General features: G+C 46.3%; 1 protein-coding gene across 1 annotated transcript; it reads right to left on the bottom strand.

The window, feature by feature from the left end:
* Window positions 1-8,704: 8,704 nt before the first annotated feature.
* On the bottom strand, window positions 8,705-14,130 carry EFCAB9 (EF-hand calcium binding domain 9). Its single transcript, XM_049775660.1, has 4 exons — window positions 13,995-14,130; window positions 12,316-12,464; window positions 11,240-11,416; window positions 8,705-8,866 (listed from the first exon to the last, which is right to left on the bottom strand). Exons 1-4 carry the CDS (start codon window positions 14,128-14,130, stop codon window positions 8,705-8,707), a joined length of 624 nt encoding a protein of 207 aa, XP_049631617.1.
* Window positions 14,131-15,683: the final 1,553 nt, after the last annotated feature.

Raw genomic sequence — 15,683 nt, 5'->3', positions numbered from 1 at the left:
CCTAGGTTGTGAGAAAAACCATGGTGCTGTTAATTGTAAATATATTGATATAAGATTGGACCAATACTTGATGTATACAATTTTAGTATGTAGGGGTTTTGTGCTTTTTTTAAAAAAAAAAGTTTGATTTTTCTCTTTGTCTTTTCCTTTATTCTGGGTTTTTAATTGTTATTTGACACAAGGGTGGTCTCCCTTCTAATAAAACCTCTAAAAAGGTTTTCCTCCTTTTTAGAACATTAGTCAATGAATAACAAGTTTATTAGCACTGCTCTTGGTCTCCAAACCATACACAGCCATCGACAGATATATGTTTTATTTGGTGGTGCTTTTAAGAATCCTGCCATAGGGCCCAGAGAGATAGCATGGAGGTAAGGCATTTGCCTTGCATGCAGAAGGTTGGTGGTTTGAATCCTGGCATCCCATATGGTCCCCTGAGCCTGCCAGGAGTGATTTCTGAGCATGGAACCAGGAGTAACCCCTGAGCATGGCCAGGTGTGACCCAAAAACAAAACAAAACAAAACACCAATCCTGCCATAAGGTTAGGGCCATAGTAAGGAGGGCACTTGCCTTACATGTTGTCAACAGGTTTGATCCCTAGCATATATGGTCCTTTAAACACTGCCAGGAGTGATCCTAAGGTAGAGCCATGAGCAAGCCCTGAGCACAGCAGGTATAGCCCAAAATTAAACAAAACAAGAATCCTACTATAAGCCAAACTTTTTCAGAAGTACTGAGCTGATTTCGTACCTATTTTGGATCAAAGTAGCTGGGTTTTTTTTTGTTCGTTTTGTTTGTTTGTTTGTTTTTGGGTCACACCCAGTAGCACTCAGGGGTTACTCCTGGCTCTACGCTCAGAAATCGCTCCTGGCAGGCACGGGGGACCATATGGGACACCGGGATTCGAACCAACCACCTTTGGTCCTGGATTGGCTGCTTGCAAGGCAAATGCCGCTGTGCTATCTCTCCAGGCCCTGTTCAAATTTTTTTTAAAAAAAAAGATGAGGGGGGCCGGGCGGTGGCGCTAAAGGTAAGGTGCCTGCCTTGCCTGCGCTAGCCTTGGACGTACCACGGTTCGATCCCCCGGTGTCCCATATGGTCCCCCAAGACAGGAGCAACTTCTGAGCACATAGCCAGGAGTAACCCCTGAGCGTTACCGGGTGTGGCCCAAAAAAAAAAGATGAGGGAGGGCCCGGAGAGATAGCACAGCGGCGTTTGCCTTGCAAGCAGCCGATCCAGGACCAAAGGTGGTTGGTTCGAATCCCAGTGTCCCATATGGTCCCCCGTGCCTGCCAGGAGCTATTTCTGAGCAGACAGCCAGGAGTAACCCCTGAGCACCGCCAGGTGTGACCCAAAAACCAAAACCAAAAAAAAAAAAAAAGATGAGGGAGGGAGCCAGAGTGGTGGCACAAGCAGTAAGGCGCCTGCCTTGCCCTTGCTAGCCTAGAACAGACCTTGGTTCGATTCCTCAGCATCCATATCATATGGTTCCCCTAGCCAGGGGTGATTTCTTTTTTTTTTTTTTTTGGTTTTTGGGCCACACCCGGTAACGCTCAGGGGTTACTCCTGGCTATGTGCTCAGAAGTCGCTCCTGGCTTGGGGGACCATATGGGACACCGGGGGATCGAACCGCGGTCCGTCCAAGGCTAGCGCAGGCAAGGCAGGCACCTTACCTTTAGCGCCACCGCCCGGCCCCACCAGGGGTGATTTCTAAGCACATAGCCAGGAGTGACCCCAAAATCAAAACAAACAAAAGATGAGGGAGGGGCTGGAGCCATAGCACAGTTGGTAGGGTGTTTGCCTTGCACTTGGCCAACCCGGGTTCAATATCAGCCATCCCATATGGTCCTCTGAGACTGCCAGGAGTAATTTCTGAGTGCAGAGCTAGGAGTAACCCCTTAGCGCCACCGGATGTAGCAAAAAAAAAAAAAATTAAAGTGTTTGTCTTGCATATACTAACCTGGGTTTTCATCCCCAGCATCCCCTCAAACTCTGCTGGGAATGATTCCTGAGAGCAGATTCCAGGGTAATTCCTGAGCACTGCTGGGTATGCACAGCCCCCAAAATAGGTCTAGTTGTTTCATGATAGCTTTTTGAGCAGTATTGATGATGTCTGAGGATGAGAGCAAAACAATAGTACCTAGGGCCAGAGAGTCAAGGCATTTTTCTTGCACACAGCTCACCCCAGCTCAATCCCTGTATCACATTGTTCTTCTGAGTACTGCGAGGTGCCACTTGAGTAGAGACAGAAATAACCCAGGAACACCAAAACCCAAAACCCAAAACAGCAACAAAACACTATAGTACCTGGCCATTCTTCAGCATCAGTCATTGAATTTGATTCTTTGATTCGTGAATCAATCTAAGTAAAATATTTGAATAATCTTTATTAAAAGTTTTAAATTTTGTTTATTGATTAAATGATTGGTTGTTGGGCCACACCCAGTGGCTTTCAGGGGTCACTCCTGGCTCTGCTCTCAGAAATAGCCCCTGTCAGGCTGGGGGACCACATGGGATGCCGAGAATCAAACAGGGTCTTTCCCAGGTTGGCCACATGCAAGACAAATGCCCTACCGCTGTGCTATCTCTCCGGCCCAATTTTTTTTGTTTTGTTTTTTTTTGTTTGTTTGTTTTTGGGCCACACCCGACGGTGCTCAGGGGTTACTCCTGGCTGTTTGCTCAGAAATAGCTCCTGGCAGGCACGGGGGACCATATGGGACACTGGGATTCTAACCAACCAACTTACGCCCTGGATCGGCAATGCAAGGCAAACACCGCTGTGCTATCTCTCCGGGCCCCCAATGTTTTGATTTTAAAATTTAAATCTGGGCCCGGAGAGATAGCACAGCAGCGTTTGCCTTGCAAGCAGCCGATCCAGACCAAAGGTGGTTGGTTCGAATCCCGGTGTCCCATATGGTCCCCCGTGCCTGCCAGGAGCTATATCTGAGCAGACAGCCAGGAGTAACCCCTGAGCACCGCCGGGTGTGGCCCAAAAACCAAAAAAAAAAAAAAAATTAAATCTGATTTTAAAATATCGCCAAAATTTGGGGCTGAAGCGATAGCACAGTGGGTAGAGCATTTGTCTTGCACATAGCCAACCTGGGTTCGATCCCCAGCATCATATAATGGTCTCGAGCCTGCCAGTAGTGCCGCTGGGTGTAGCCCAAAACCAAAAATGTAGCAAAAAAAAAAAAAAAAAAGACAAAAATACCTATTGTATCTATTTTTTAAAATTTTATACGGGGCCGGGCGGTGGCGCTGGAGGTAAGGTGCCTGCCTTACCTGCGCTAGCCTAGGAGACGGACCGCGGTTCGATCCCCCGGCGTCCCATATGGTCCCCCAAGCCAGGAGCGACTTCTGAGCGCATAGCCAGGAGTAACCCCTGAGCGTTACCGGGTGTGGCCCAAAAACCAAAAAAAAAAAAAAAAGATATGCTTTAGGGCCCGGAGAGATAGCACAGCGGCGTTTGCCTTGCAAGCAGCCGATCCAGGACCAAAGGTGGTTGGTTCGAATCCCGGTGTCCCATATGGTCCCCCGTGCCTGCCAGGAGCTATTTCTGAGCAGAGAGCCTGGAGTAACCCCTGAGCACCGCCGGGTGTGGCCCAAAAACCAAAAAAAAAAAAAAAAAAAAAAAAAAAAAAAAAATTTTATGATGACCGAAGTGAATTATGAATCTTCCACTGTAATATATAAGGTATGTGGTACCTATTTTTTATTTAACCATTGTGGCTTAAAAAGTTACTCATGGGGCGGAGAGATAGCATGGAGGTAGGGCGTTTGCCTTTCATGCAGAAGGTCATTAATTCGAATCCCGGCATCCCAGCCAGGAGCAATTTCTGAGCGTGGAGCCAGGAGTAAACCCTGAGCGCTGCCAGGTGTGATCCAAAAAACAAACAAAAAAATAAAAAGTTACTCATGATTGGGTTTTAGTCATATAGTCATATAGTGTTTTAGGACCAATTCTACCACCAGTGTCAACCTCCCTCCACTAACATTCTTAGAGTTCATCCCATGTTGCCACCACCCAGCCCAGGCTGCCATCGTAACGGGCACCTTTTTAATTTTTAAGTGTGGCTGTTAAAAGTTTGGGTTTCTGGGGCCGGAGAGATAGCACAGCAGTGTTTGCCTTGCAAGCAGCCAATCCAGGACCAAAGGTGGTTGGTTCGAATCCTGGTGTCCCATATGGTCCCACCCACCCCCACCCCACCCCCCCACCCCCCTGTGCCTGCCAGGAGCTATTTCTGAGCAGACAGCCAGGAGTAACCCCTGAGCACTGTCGGGTGTGGCCCAAAAACCCCCCCCAAAAAAAAAGTTAGTGCTAGGGCATTTGCCTTGCACACAGCCGACCCAGGACAGACCTGGATTTGATCCCTGGCATCCCATATGGTTCCCTGAGCCTGCCAAGAGCGATTTCTGAGCATAGAGCCAGGGTGCTTTCTGAGCATAGAACCCTGGGTGCTTCCAGGTGTGACCCAAAAAACAAAAAACAAACAAACAAAAGTTTGGGTCTCATGGTTTCATTGTTATTTACTCTGGCTTGGATATTTAATTCTGACCTTTCCTAACATCACCAATGCACCTAAGACCCCTCAGCCCTTGACCTCCATCATTTCATATGTGTCTTTTTCCTCTTCCACTCAATTCCTTTCCTTCTCACTATATTTTGGGGCTGTGCCTATTTACTTTGAGTGCCAGGAAGCAAGCACAGGCCCTTATTTACTATAGCAAATGCTTTGAGACCTTTGCTGTCCCTCTAGGCTACCACCCCATTACTATATATATTTGTACTTCTTTACTGTCAGGGAAGGAAAAGCCCTTTATTGTAGAGATTTCCCCCTCAGAACTGAGAGAAGCCTTTCTAAGATTCCATTATACTAGTTTCTCCTCTGAGAACCAGGCTTCAGCCCTAAGACTGGCAACAAAGGCTACCTCAAAGCAGGCTTAGTGGTGAGCCTCATTTTTCTTCTAGAAAGTTCTAGGCTCTCAGCACAGACCCATTACAGTAGTGCCCTTGTGTGCCAGGGGTAGTTCTGTTTGGGAAATGACTGCAAACTTGACCAAATCAGGGACCAGACTAACTTAGTGGGAGGCTGTGAATCTTTCTGGTCATCATGGTTCCCTGGTCTCATATTGTTGGAGATCAGAGGTCATGTATCTTGGCTTCCTTTTAAAATAATTTTATTTGTGGTGGTCCTAGTATGTGTAGGAAGTGCGTTACGGTTGCTAAAGAGATTGTGCATGCTCAAAGTTATAAAAATCCTGTTTCGGAGCCGGCAAGGTGGCACTAGAGGTAAGGTGTCTGCCTTGCAAGCACTAGCCAAGGAAGGACCACAGCAGTTCGATCCCCCGGCATCCCATATGATCCCCCCAAGCCAGGGGCAATTATTTCTGAGTGCTTAACCAGGAGTAACCCCTGAGCATCAAACGGGTGTGGCTCGAAAAACCAAAAAAAAAAAATCCTGTTTCATCAAGTATGTATCGTGATTTATAGGATTTCTCTATGACCAGTTTGACTTGAGAGTGACAGTCTCAGACTGGAGAGCTAGATGAGTTCTCTCTAGCATGCTTTGTTTGCAGTTAGACTAGGCTCAGTCCTCGCCACTGCAGTCACCTGAGCACAACCTGGTTACCAAGTTAGGACTAGTTCCTGAGCAGCAGCAGCAGCAATATGAACAGTAACAATGATAAGGGCAACTACTATTGTTCAGACTATCTTAGGTAAGCAGCATTCTTTTTGGTTGCACATTCACAATGTAGTTTTGATCATTATTAAGTAATGTGGAATTAATTGGGTCTATTGCACCAAGTGTCCTTAAGATCCTTTGTTGGGGCCGGAGAGATAGCATGGAGGTAAGGCGTTTGCCTTTCATGCAGAAGGACGGTGGTTCGAATCCTGGCATTCCATATGGTCCCCCGTGCCTGCCAGGGGCAATTTCTGAGCGTAGAGCCAGGAGTAATCCTAGCGCTGCCGGATGTGACCCCCCCCCCAAAAAAAAAAAAAAAGAAAGAAAAGAAAAGAAGAAATCCTTTGTTAGTGGAAATATAACACAGCATTTGTCTTGGGATCCAATTCGTTTCCTGGCATGCCATATGGTCACCCAGCCTGCCAGGGACAATTTCTGAGTGCAGAGACCGGAGTGGCCCCTGCGCATTGCCAGGTGTGGCCCAAAGACCAATCAATCAATCGATAAAGTTTAGGGGCCAGAGCAATGGTGCAGCTATAGGGCATTAGCCTTGCACACTTCTGCCCTAGGACGGACCGCGGTTTAATCCCTCCCCCTCGTCTCATATGGTCCTCCAAGCCAGGAGCAATTTCTGAGCTCAGAGCCAGGAGTAACTCCTGAGCGTCACCAGCTGTGGCCCAAAATCCAAAAAAAGAAAAGTTGAAAAGAAAAAAACCTTGGATAGAGTATATATAAGGTATATTTCTCTCATGATCAAGCCTGTCATTAGAAACTTGTGGTGAGGCACACATGTGCTGCCTGAGTACGTGGTGTCCAAGCACAGAACGCTTCCATCTCCCCCATTGAGTTGTGAACTTTCCTACTTCCATGCTGGGTTGTGTACCTGGGCCCTCTCTCCCTTTGGAGAAGCCTGTGCGCTCACTTGAGCATGCTACTCATTAGTATCTCTCTTATCCTTCCCCACTTCCTCAGTACCTCCAAATAAAATGCTATTAGTTCAGAGAAACAAAAACAAAACCCAACAATGATAACAAAAGAAATTTGTGGTGAGGGGCCGAAGCGATAGCACAGCAGGTAGGGCATTGCCTTGCACGCAGCCAACCCAGGTCTAGTCCCTGTACCCCTGAGCCTGCCAGGAGTAATTTTTGTTTGCTTTTGTTTTTGTTTGTTTCTGTTTGGGTCACACCTGGCAGCACTCAGGGGTTCCTCCTGGCTCTGAGCTCAGAAATCGCTCCTGGCAGGCTCAGGGGACCATATGGGATGCCGGGATTCGAACCACCGTCCTTCTGCATGAAAGGCAAACCCCCTACCTCCATGCTATCTCTCCGGCCCCGCCAGGAGTAATTTCTGAGTGTAGGACTAACTTCTGAGTGCTGCCAGGTGTGGGACACCCCAACATCAAACCCCCCCAAACAAAATTTGGTGAAAGATCTGATTAAGCAGAAAGGGGTTTCCAAGTCTGAAATGCTCACTGAAAACTTCAAATCTGATACAAGTGAAGATAAGTTGTATCTCTTGCTTGAATATGCAAAGGTCAATATGTTTAAATGACCTTGCATTTGAATTCTAGTCCTCATACTGTGTATCATTGTGTACGAACTGTAAGTATGTCTTGGATACAGTTTTTCATCTCCCCAGCTTTTCATTTTTCTGTAAATTAGGAAACCCCAATTCACAAGGTTATAATAAAATCATGGCTATAAATTGCCTGACTAATCCATAGGAAGTACTTAATAAGTGGCAGATGTCATCAGATCATGGGGCTGGAGAAGTAGCACAGGGGATAGGGTGCTTGACTTGTCTGTGGCTTACTGCCAGGGGTCATTCCTGAGCACAGAGCCAGGCGTAAGCTCCTGAGTGCTGCTGGGCATGGCCCATGACAAAATTGTATTCTATAGTCAGAGTTCACAGTTCCTAATGATGAAAATATTCTTATGTTATATTAGGCATTACTTATAGCCCAAATGAAAATAATGTTATAGCATGTATTACTTATTTTGCCTTAGTTGATTGGTATGTTTAAGCATCTAACTCATCTGAGAACAATCAAACTTCCAGGGAATATAGAGCCTCAATATTTCTAAATGTCTGTCTCCCTTATAGCTGTCTTGCTACAATGTGGTTTTATCCTGTTGATAGGGAGAATAGAAAGGGACCTGAGGGGCAATAGCCATAGCACAGCGGGAGGGCATTTGCCTTGCATGCATCTTACCTAGGTTCGATCCTTGGCATCCCATATGATCCCTCAAGCTTCCCAGGTGTGAATTCTGAGCAAGGAGCCAGGAATAACCTAACCTCTGAGCACCGCCAGGTGTGGCCCAAAAACCAGAAGAAAATAAAGGATGAGGGGCTGGAGCCCATTACAAGGGTAAAGTGCTATTTGAACCAGAGGACTGCACATGGAGCACCACCAGGAGTGAGCTCTGACACCACCCCTGCGGTCCAAATCCCCATCACTTCCTCTCCCCACCAATAAAACAGGAATAAAGTAGTATCACATTTTACAGTATTGGGAGTCCCGTGATAGGCTAGAGTTTTTAAATTGATAGAGAAGGGACCAGAGAGATAGTACAATGGTAAGGTATTTATTTGCCTTGCATGTGGCTTACTCAGGACAGACCTAGGTTTGATTCCTGGCATCCCATATGGTCCCCTGAGCCTGTCGGCGATTTCTGAGCACAGAGCCAGGAGTAACCCCTGAGCATCACCGGGTGTGGCCCAAAAACCAAAATAAAATAAAGTGATGAAAAAGATCTATGGGGCCCGGAGAGATAGCACAGCGGCATTTGCCTTGCAAGTAGCCGATAAAGGACCAAAGGTGGTTGGTTTGAATCCCGGTGTCCCATATGGTCCCCCATGCCTGCCAGGAGCTATTTCTGGCAGACAGCCAGTAGTAACCCCTGAGCACCGCCGGGTGTGGCCCAAAAACCAAAAAAAAAAAAAAAAAAAAAAAAAAAGATCTGTGGAAAGTGCTTCACTGAGACACTTTGATTTTATTTTTACATGGTAACAGTTGAAATGATTATGTTGTAGTTGGTGAATGTAATTCAAGAAGATTTGTGTTAGTATGTGATCGGTCCCTTTTGAGCTTTATATTTTTCTTTTTCTTCTCCCCTTTCTGCTTCTTCTGGTATTTATCCATGAAGAATATAGTAAACAACTTAAATTCCTTGTAATTAAGACGCTTTCATTGGTGGAATGGAGAGAGGGAGAGAAAAAAAGGATTTTTTTACTTTGTCTTATTACTATAAGAATAGAGATACATTTTCTTTTTAAAAGTTTGAAAAATGGGGCCAGAGAGATAGCATGGAGGTGAGGCATCTGCTTTGCATGCAGAAGGATGGTGGTTCGAATCTCAGCATCCCATATGGTCCCCTGAGCCTGCCAGGAGCGATTTCTGAGCTCAGAGCCAAGAGGAATCCCTAAGCACTGCCGGGTATGACCCCCCCCCCAAAAAAAAAGTTTGAAAAATTGGGGACCGGAGAGGTGGCACAAAGGGTAGGGCATTTGCCGTGCACGCAGCTAACCTAGGATGGACTTTGGTTCGATCCCCCGATGTCCCATATGGTCCCCCACGTCAGGAGCGATTTCTGAGCGCATAGCCAAGAGTAACCCCTCAGTGTCACTGGGTGTGGCCCCCCAAAACAAAACAAAATGTTTGAAAAATGGAAGAGAGATAGGAAAGTGTCATGGCCACTTTATGATGGATGGTGGTGGTTCAATTCCCGGAATCCTATATGTTCCCTGAACCTGCCAGAGGCATTTATTTTCTGAGCGAAGAATGAGGAGTAACCACTGAGTTTGAAAAGTGGCATCCAGGAGATATCATAGGGGTCAGTGTGGATGGGCCCCTGGTTCACTCCCCAGTACTACATGCCATCATATGGCCTATTGAGCAACACCAAGTATGGTCCTGGTGATACCTAGCATCACATCGCTGGGCTTTAGCCTTGAATTATCCAGCCTGTTTGTTTTGTTTTGTTTTGTTTTGTTTTGTTTTGTTTTGTTTTGTTTTTGGTAGGCTCAGGGGACCATATGGGATGCTAGGAATTGAACCCATGTCTGTCCTGGGTGGCTGTGCTATCTCTTTGGCCCCTGGCTTGGTATTTTTGGACTTGGCTGCCCAGCCAGTCTTCTGCTTCAGACATAAAATTGTAAAAGATGAAGAAGGCTTAATTTTTTATTTATTTTTTGTTTGTTTTGTTTTTTGGGCCACACCTGGCGGTGCTCAGGGGTTACTCCTGGCTATCTGCTCAGAAATAGCTCCTGGCAGGCACGGGGACCATATGGGATGCCGGGATTCCAACCAAACACCTTAGGTCCTGGATCGTATTCTTGCAAGGCAAACACCGCTGTGCTATCTCTCCAGCCCCAATGTTTGGTTTCTTAATGCGCTCTGAAGTTTTATCACTCAGAGGCTCCTTTTAAAATATCTTTTGTGTGTGTGTGTGGTTTTTGGGTCACACCTGGCAGTGCTCAGGGGTTATTCTTGGCTCCAGGCTCAGAAATTGCTCCTGGCAGGCACGGGGGATCATATGGGACTCCGGGATTCCAACCGATGACCTCCTGCATGAAAGGCAAACGCCTTATCTCCATGCTATCTCTCTGGCCCCCAATTAAAATATCTTTAAGTGGAGAAAAATTCACGTTCTTCACTCTTGTGGCTTTCTCTCAAAAATTTGCTTGTAGTTCCTGTGAGAGAATTTATTTTTATTTATTTATTTATTTAAGAATTTATTTCTTTTGGGCTGGAGTGATAGCACAACGGTAAGGGCCTTGTACGCAGCCGACCCAGGACAAACGGTGGTTACAATCCTGGCATCCCATATGGCCCCCTGAGCCTACCAGGAGCAATTTTTGATCACAGAGCCAGGGAGTAACCCCTGAGCACCACTGGGTGTGACCCAAAAACCCAAAAAAGGGGGGGGGGGCGGAGAGATAGCATGGAGGTAGGGCATTTGCCTTGCATGCAGAAGGACAGTGGTTCGAATCCTGGTATCCCATATGGTCCTCTGAGCCTGCCAGGAGCGATTTCTGAGCGTAGAGCCAGGAGTAACCCCTGAGCGCTGCCGGGTGTGACCCAAAAACAAAAAAAAAAAAATTTTTTTTTTCTTTGTCTTGAATGTATGGATCCAAATCTATAAACCCTTACCCAAGACCAATACCTACCATACTGGTTTTTTTTTTTTTTTCAAGTCTAAACTGCTGTCATTTTGTGTCCCAGTCCTAAAAGTTTGCACTTCTTTTTGTTTGAGGTGGGGTTGGGGTCACACCCAGTGCCGCTCAGGGCTTACTCCTGGCTCTATGCTAAGAAATCACTCTGGCAGGCTCAGGGGACCATCTGGGATGCTGGGATTCGAACCACAGTCCGTCCTGGATCAGCTGCATGCAAGGCAAATGCCCTACCGCTGTGCTAACTCTTCGGCCCCATATTGGCACATTTTTATTCAGTCCTCTCTCATTTCAGAGATCATATAAATCTATTCCTTCTTACCTGGTACCAGCTGCACCGTGAGTGTGAGCAAGGGCCCCCCTCTTCCTCGCTTGTTTTACTTACACGATCACCTGTGATGTCAAAATCGTGGTAAATCTCGCCGAATTCCTGCTTCTCAATATTGAAGAGAAAGTTGTATGCTTGGAAAATACTAGCACCAATTCTCAGCTCGCCATCCAGGTCCAGTAGATCGAACACAGGTCGGGAATGGCGGAAGATAAATTGCTCTTCCAAATTGTTCTGTTTTGAAATGAACACATTAGACAAGGACCTGTGTAGGCTCCACTTTTTAAATCAAAGCAGGCCAGGGGTGAGGGCTGGAGCTATGCGCTTTGCAGACTCAACTCCAGAAGCTAGAATGCAACATGGCGCTCATGGTAAATGATAAGACATAAGGAATAAAAAAAAAAATAGAAAAAAATAGAAGCAGCTCTGGGCCGGAGAGATAGCACAGCAGCCAGCAGCGTTTGCCTTGCAAGCAGCCGACCCAGGACCTAAGGTGGTTGGTTCGAATCCCAGCATCCCATATGGTCCCCCGTGCCTACCAGGAGCTATTTCTGAGCAGATAGCCAGGAGTAACCCTGAGCACTGCAGGGTGTGGCCCAAAAACCACACACACACACAAAAAATAGAAGCAGCTCCAATGGAAGGCAGGTTTGGAACCCCATGAAAAGCTTTCTCTGCTATTCATCCCTTCCAGGAAGTCCCTTAGGGAAAGGATGGTTGATGGAGTAAGGCCTAAGAAACAGGGAAGAAGGGGCTGGAGTGATAGCACAGCGGTAGTGCGTTTGCCTTGCACATGGCCGACCTGGGACAGACCCGGGTTCAATTCCCGGCATTTTATATGGTTCCCCCAAGCCTGCCAGGAATGATTCTGAGTGCGGAGCCCTGAGCACTGTCGGGTGTGCCCCCAACACACACACACACACACACACACACACACACACACAACAGGAAAGTAAGGACATGCCGGGTATGAAATGGACTGTTGGAGGAGAGCGACTGGGACTGGGCAGGAGTCACACATTTCCCTGTGATAAGCAAATCACTTCCACTGTGGTCCTTCCTGTTTGGAGTGAAAGTTAGAAAACCTCAAATGCAACAGGCACATTTGCCTCCACCCCAGGGGCTCGACTCACATGCTGGGCGAGCAGGATGCAAACTAGTATGTAGAACTGGTCAAAGCCAATCTCGCCATCAGCATTCCAGTCCAGCAAGTCAAAAACACGCATGATCTGGCTCCCTTTCAGGTTAGTCACATGTTTGAGGAAGTGATAGAAGAGCACATCTGTTGAGGTGAGGAACATGTTGATGAAGTATGTCAAGGGGGCACAGAATGCTCCATCCCAGGAGTCAGGTTGATGTTTGGGAGCCTGGAAACTGGTTGACCTGGGAATAGTGGTGACTTGTTTTGGAGTTCCAGCAGAAGTTTGCAGCAGATATTGGACCCATCACCGGAATCAATGTTAGAATCAGAGGGTGCTGGTTCTTCTTCCCTACTGTGCCCCTCCCCATCCATCCTCAGCTCTGTGGGTGGTGTTATCCCTTAAAGAATGGTCTGCTATGGAATCTAGATGCTATTTAGTAAATTTGCCACAAGCCCACTGGCATCTCCACAGCCAGAAGCCCCCGCCACTCAAGGCATAAGGCTCTGCTTTAAACTCAGGTCACGCTCTCTGGTCCCTAGGTGGCTGCAAAACTAAAGCACAACTTGACCCCGGGGGTATTGCATCATCAAGGAGGGATTCAGTTACCAGGGAGATGAGCCTCCTCTCAGCACATTCCGGGGAGACTAGAATGTGGACTTTGAAATTAGACAGCTCTGGGCTTAGGCCCAATTTCCTATCTAGCTAAACTGAGCTGTTTCAACCTCTGATGATGGAGTGTGTGTAAATCTAGACTGAATGGGAAGAGCTGAGCATGGAATCAGGAAAAAATGAAGGGTGGGCCTTCCAAGATGGAAGGAATGCTAATAAATCTTGGTTTTTTGTTTGAGGTAACATCCTGTGGTAGATATTCAGAGGCAAGTATTTACCTGAGTTTTGCTCAGGAATGGCCCTGGTGGTGCCAGGGTTTCGAACCTGGGATGATGACATGCAAGGCAAGCGCCGTACCCCCAGCCCCGTACTCTTTCTCTCTAGACCACTCAAGTCACAAGGAATAGATGGCTAGATTACTAAAGAACCAGTCCTTAAAGAAACAAAGAATGAGCAGGAGTACAGCTCTGTGCTTAGGGATCACACTCCTATGGGGTGTCAGGGATCAAACACAGTTGTTGTGTACAAAGCAAGTGTGTTACATGCTATGCTATCTTTCCAGCTTCCATAATGAACATTTATGTCCTTATGATGTATCCTGACCTCAGGCTGAGCATTTTTCAGATATTAATTATCCTTACCCCTAGTTATGAGAGGAGCCCCTTATTTCTAATAAGGAGGAGCCCCATTTATTGATAAGGAAAATGAGATCTAAAGAACATAATGTCAGCAGCTTCTCCAGGGACAAGGAGTTGACCAGGTTTAAGCTCAGAGATATGGGCCTACGGTAAAAAATGGTTTCAGGGGACAGAGACATAGTGACATGTGTTAAGGCAGTTGTCTTGCATAGAGCTGGACTCTATTCAAACCGTCACACCACAGATGATCCCTTGAGCCCTGCCAGGAGTGCCTCTAGAGAGCAGAGCAGGAGTAAGGTCTGAGCATCACCAGGTGGGACTCACCACCCACTAATCCCATCAAAACGAAAGGTTTTTGGCTTTTCAGGTGTTCCCGCACATTTCGAACACACCCTTTTGGAGACCCTGCCCACTACAGCTGACCATTTAGGGTGTTCTTCTGATGCACATCAAGAATGTGGAAATACTCCATCAAAGCCTTCACATTTTTCAGGGATAATAAACAGTAGAGTTTGTCCAGATAGAGGAACCACAGAAATGATCCTTCTCGCAGCTTCATGGTGGTTCTCTCCACACCCGGGTGGACGTGGACCACAATTAGCAGAGTCCAGAATGTAGCCTCGGAACTAGAATACTGGACAGAGAGGAACCCAAGGGCTGGTGGTTAGGGAACAGAAGCATCCTTGGAAACAGTTCTGCAAAGGACATGGCCACCTCCTATTTCTCCAACCTTGTTTTCTGTTTTGTTTTGTTTTGGGGCCACACCCGGTGGTGCTCAGGGGTTACTCCTGGGTATCTGCTCAGAAATAACTCCTGGTAGGCACGGGGGACCATATGGGATGCAGGGATTCGAACCAACCACCTTAGGTCCTGGATAAGCTGCTTGCAAGGCAAACACCGCTGTGCTATCTCTCCGGCCCCTGTTTTCTTTTTTCTTTCTTTTTTTTTTTTTTTTTTTTTTGATCATAGTGGCTTACATATTGTTGACAATGATATTTTAGGTACATATTTACATAAAATCAGGGGGGATTCCCATCACCAAATTGTCCTCCCTACACCTCCGTTTTTGTCCTACCACCCATATCCTCTTCCCTCACCCCCAGGGTAGCTAGGATATGTGGTCTCCTCTGTATCTAGCCTACTGCATAGTAGTCTTGCACCTGTTTGGTCCTGGTGTCTCCCTTGTTTCCCCCTCTAATTGGGGGGGCAGGACTAGCTAGTTCAAGTTACGTGGTTTTGTTTGAAGGAGAGAAAAGTAATAAACTGGGGTAAAAGTCTAATACGCTGAAAATAGGCGGAATTCTTCCAGAGGCTCTCAACATCGGTTTGAGAAATGAAGGAGAGAAAAAAGGTGAAACATTCCACCAGTACAAAAAGAAGTGTCAAATATCCCGTGAGGACTCCAACAATAAACACAAGCACCAAAAAAAAAAAAAAAAAAAAGAAAAAAGAAAAAAAACCCACAAAAACAAACACAAAACAAAACAAAAGAAGCAAACAAACAAACAAAAAAATGCCATGGTCTTGATATAGGAAACATGGCATAGCATACAAAGGAAGAACAGAAAGGAAGAGAAAGAATAAGTATAACTGGGGACAACTTCAATTATCACACCCAAACAGAGAAATTGACCAAAAATAGATAGGTAAATAAAAATAATAATAATAAATGAAAATAAAATAATATATATATATAAAAAATAATGTTTTGTGCTTTTTGTTTTTTTCCCTCCTGCCCAGGCACAGTAAATATTGGGGTCATTCGAAAAGGAATTCACTTGGCCTAAGAGATATGGGGTTTCTCCGCCCTTGGAGTGTATTGTCATGGGATCAACTATAGACTCTGTTCAGGATCATTTACTCTCCCGGTGGTGCTTTTGTGGTGTTTGTAAGACCTCTGCTCTGTCCTGGGTGATACTATCAGGCCTCTGTGTCTAGGCCCCTGTTTTCTATATTGTTTGAAATCTCTTGTTAGCTGGACAATGCCTCTTTCATGAAGCCAATGTGAGTTGGAATCACAGATGGCTTAGACATGACCACGAGGATGGACAATTTAGGAGCCCTTGACAATCAGAGGGTTCTCCAGAGGATTTGACAGCCCCCCACTTAGTC

Source organism: Suncus etruscus, chromosome 6, assembly GCF_024139225.1.
Source record: "Suncus etruscus isolate mSunEtr1 chromosome 6, mSunEtr1.pri.cur, whole genome shotgun sequence".
NCBI lineage: Eukaryota > Metazoa > Chordata > Mammalia > Eulipotyphla > Soricidae > Suncus > Suncus etruscus.
This window is presented reverse-complemented; position numbering and strand designations above follow the sequence as displayed.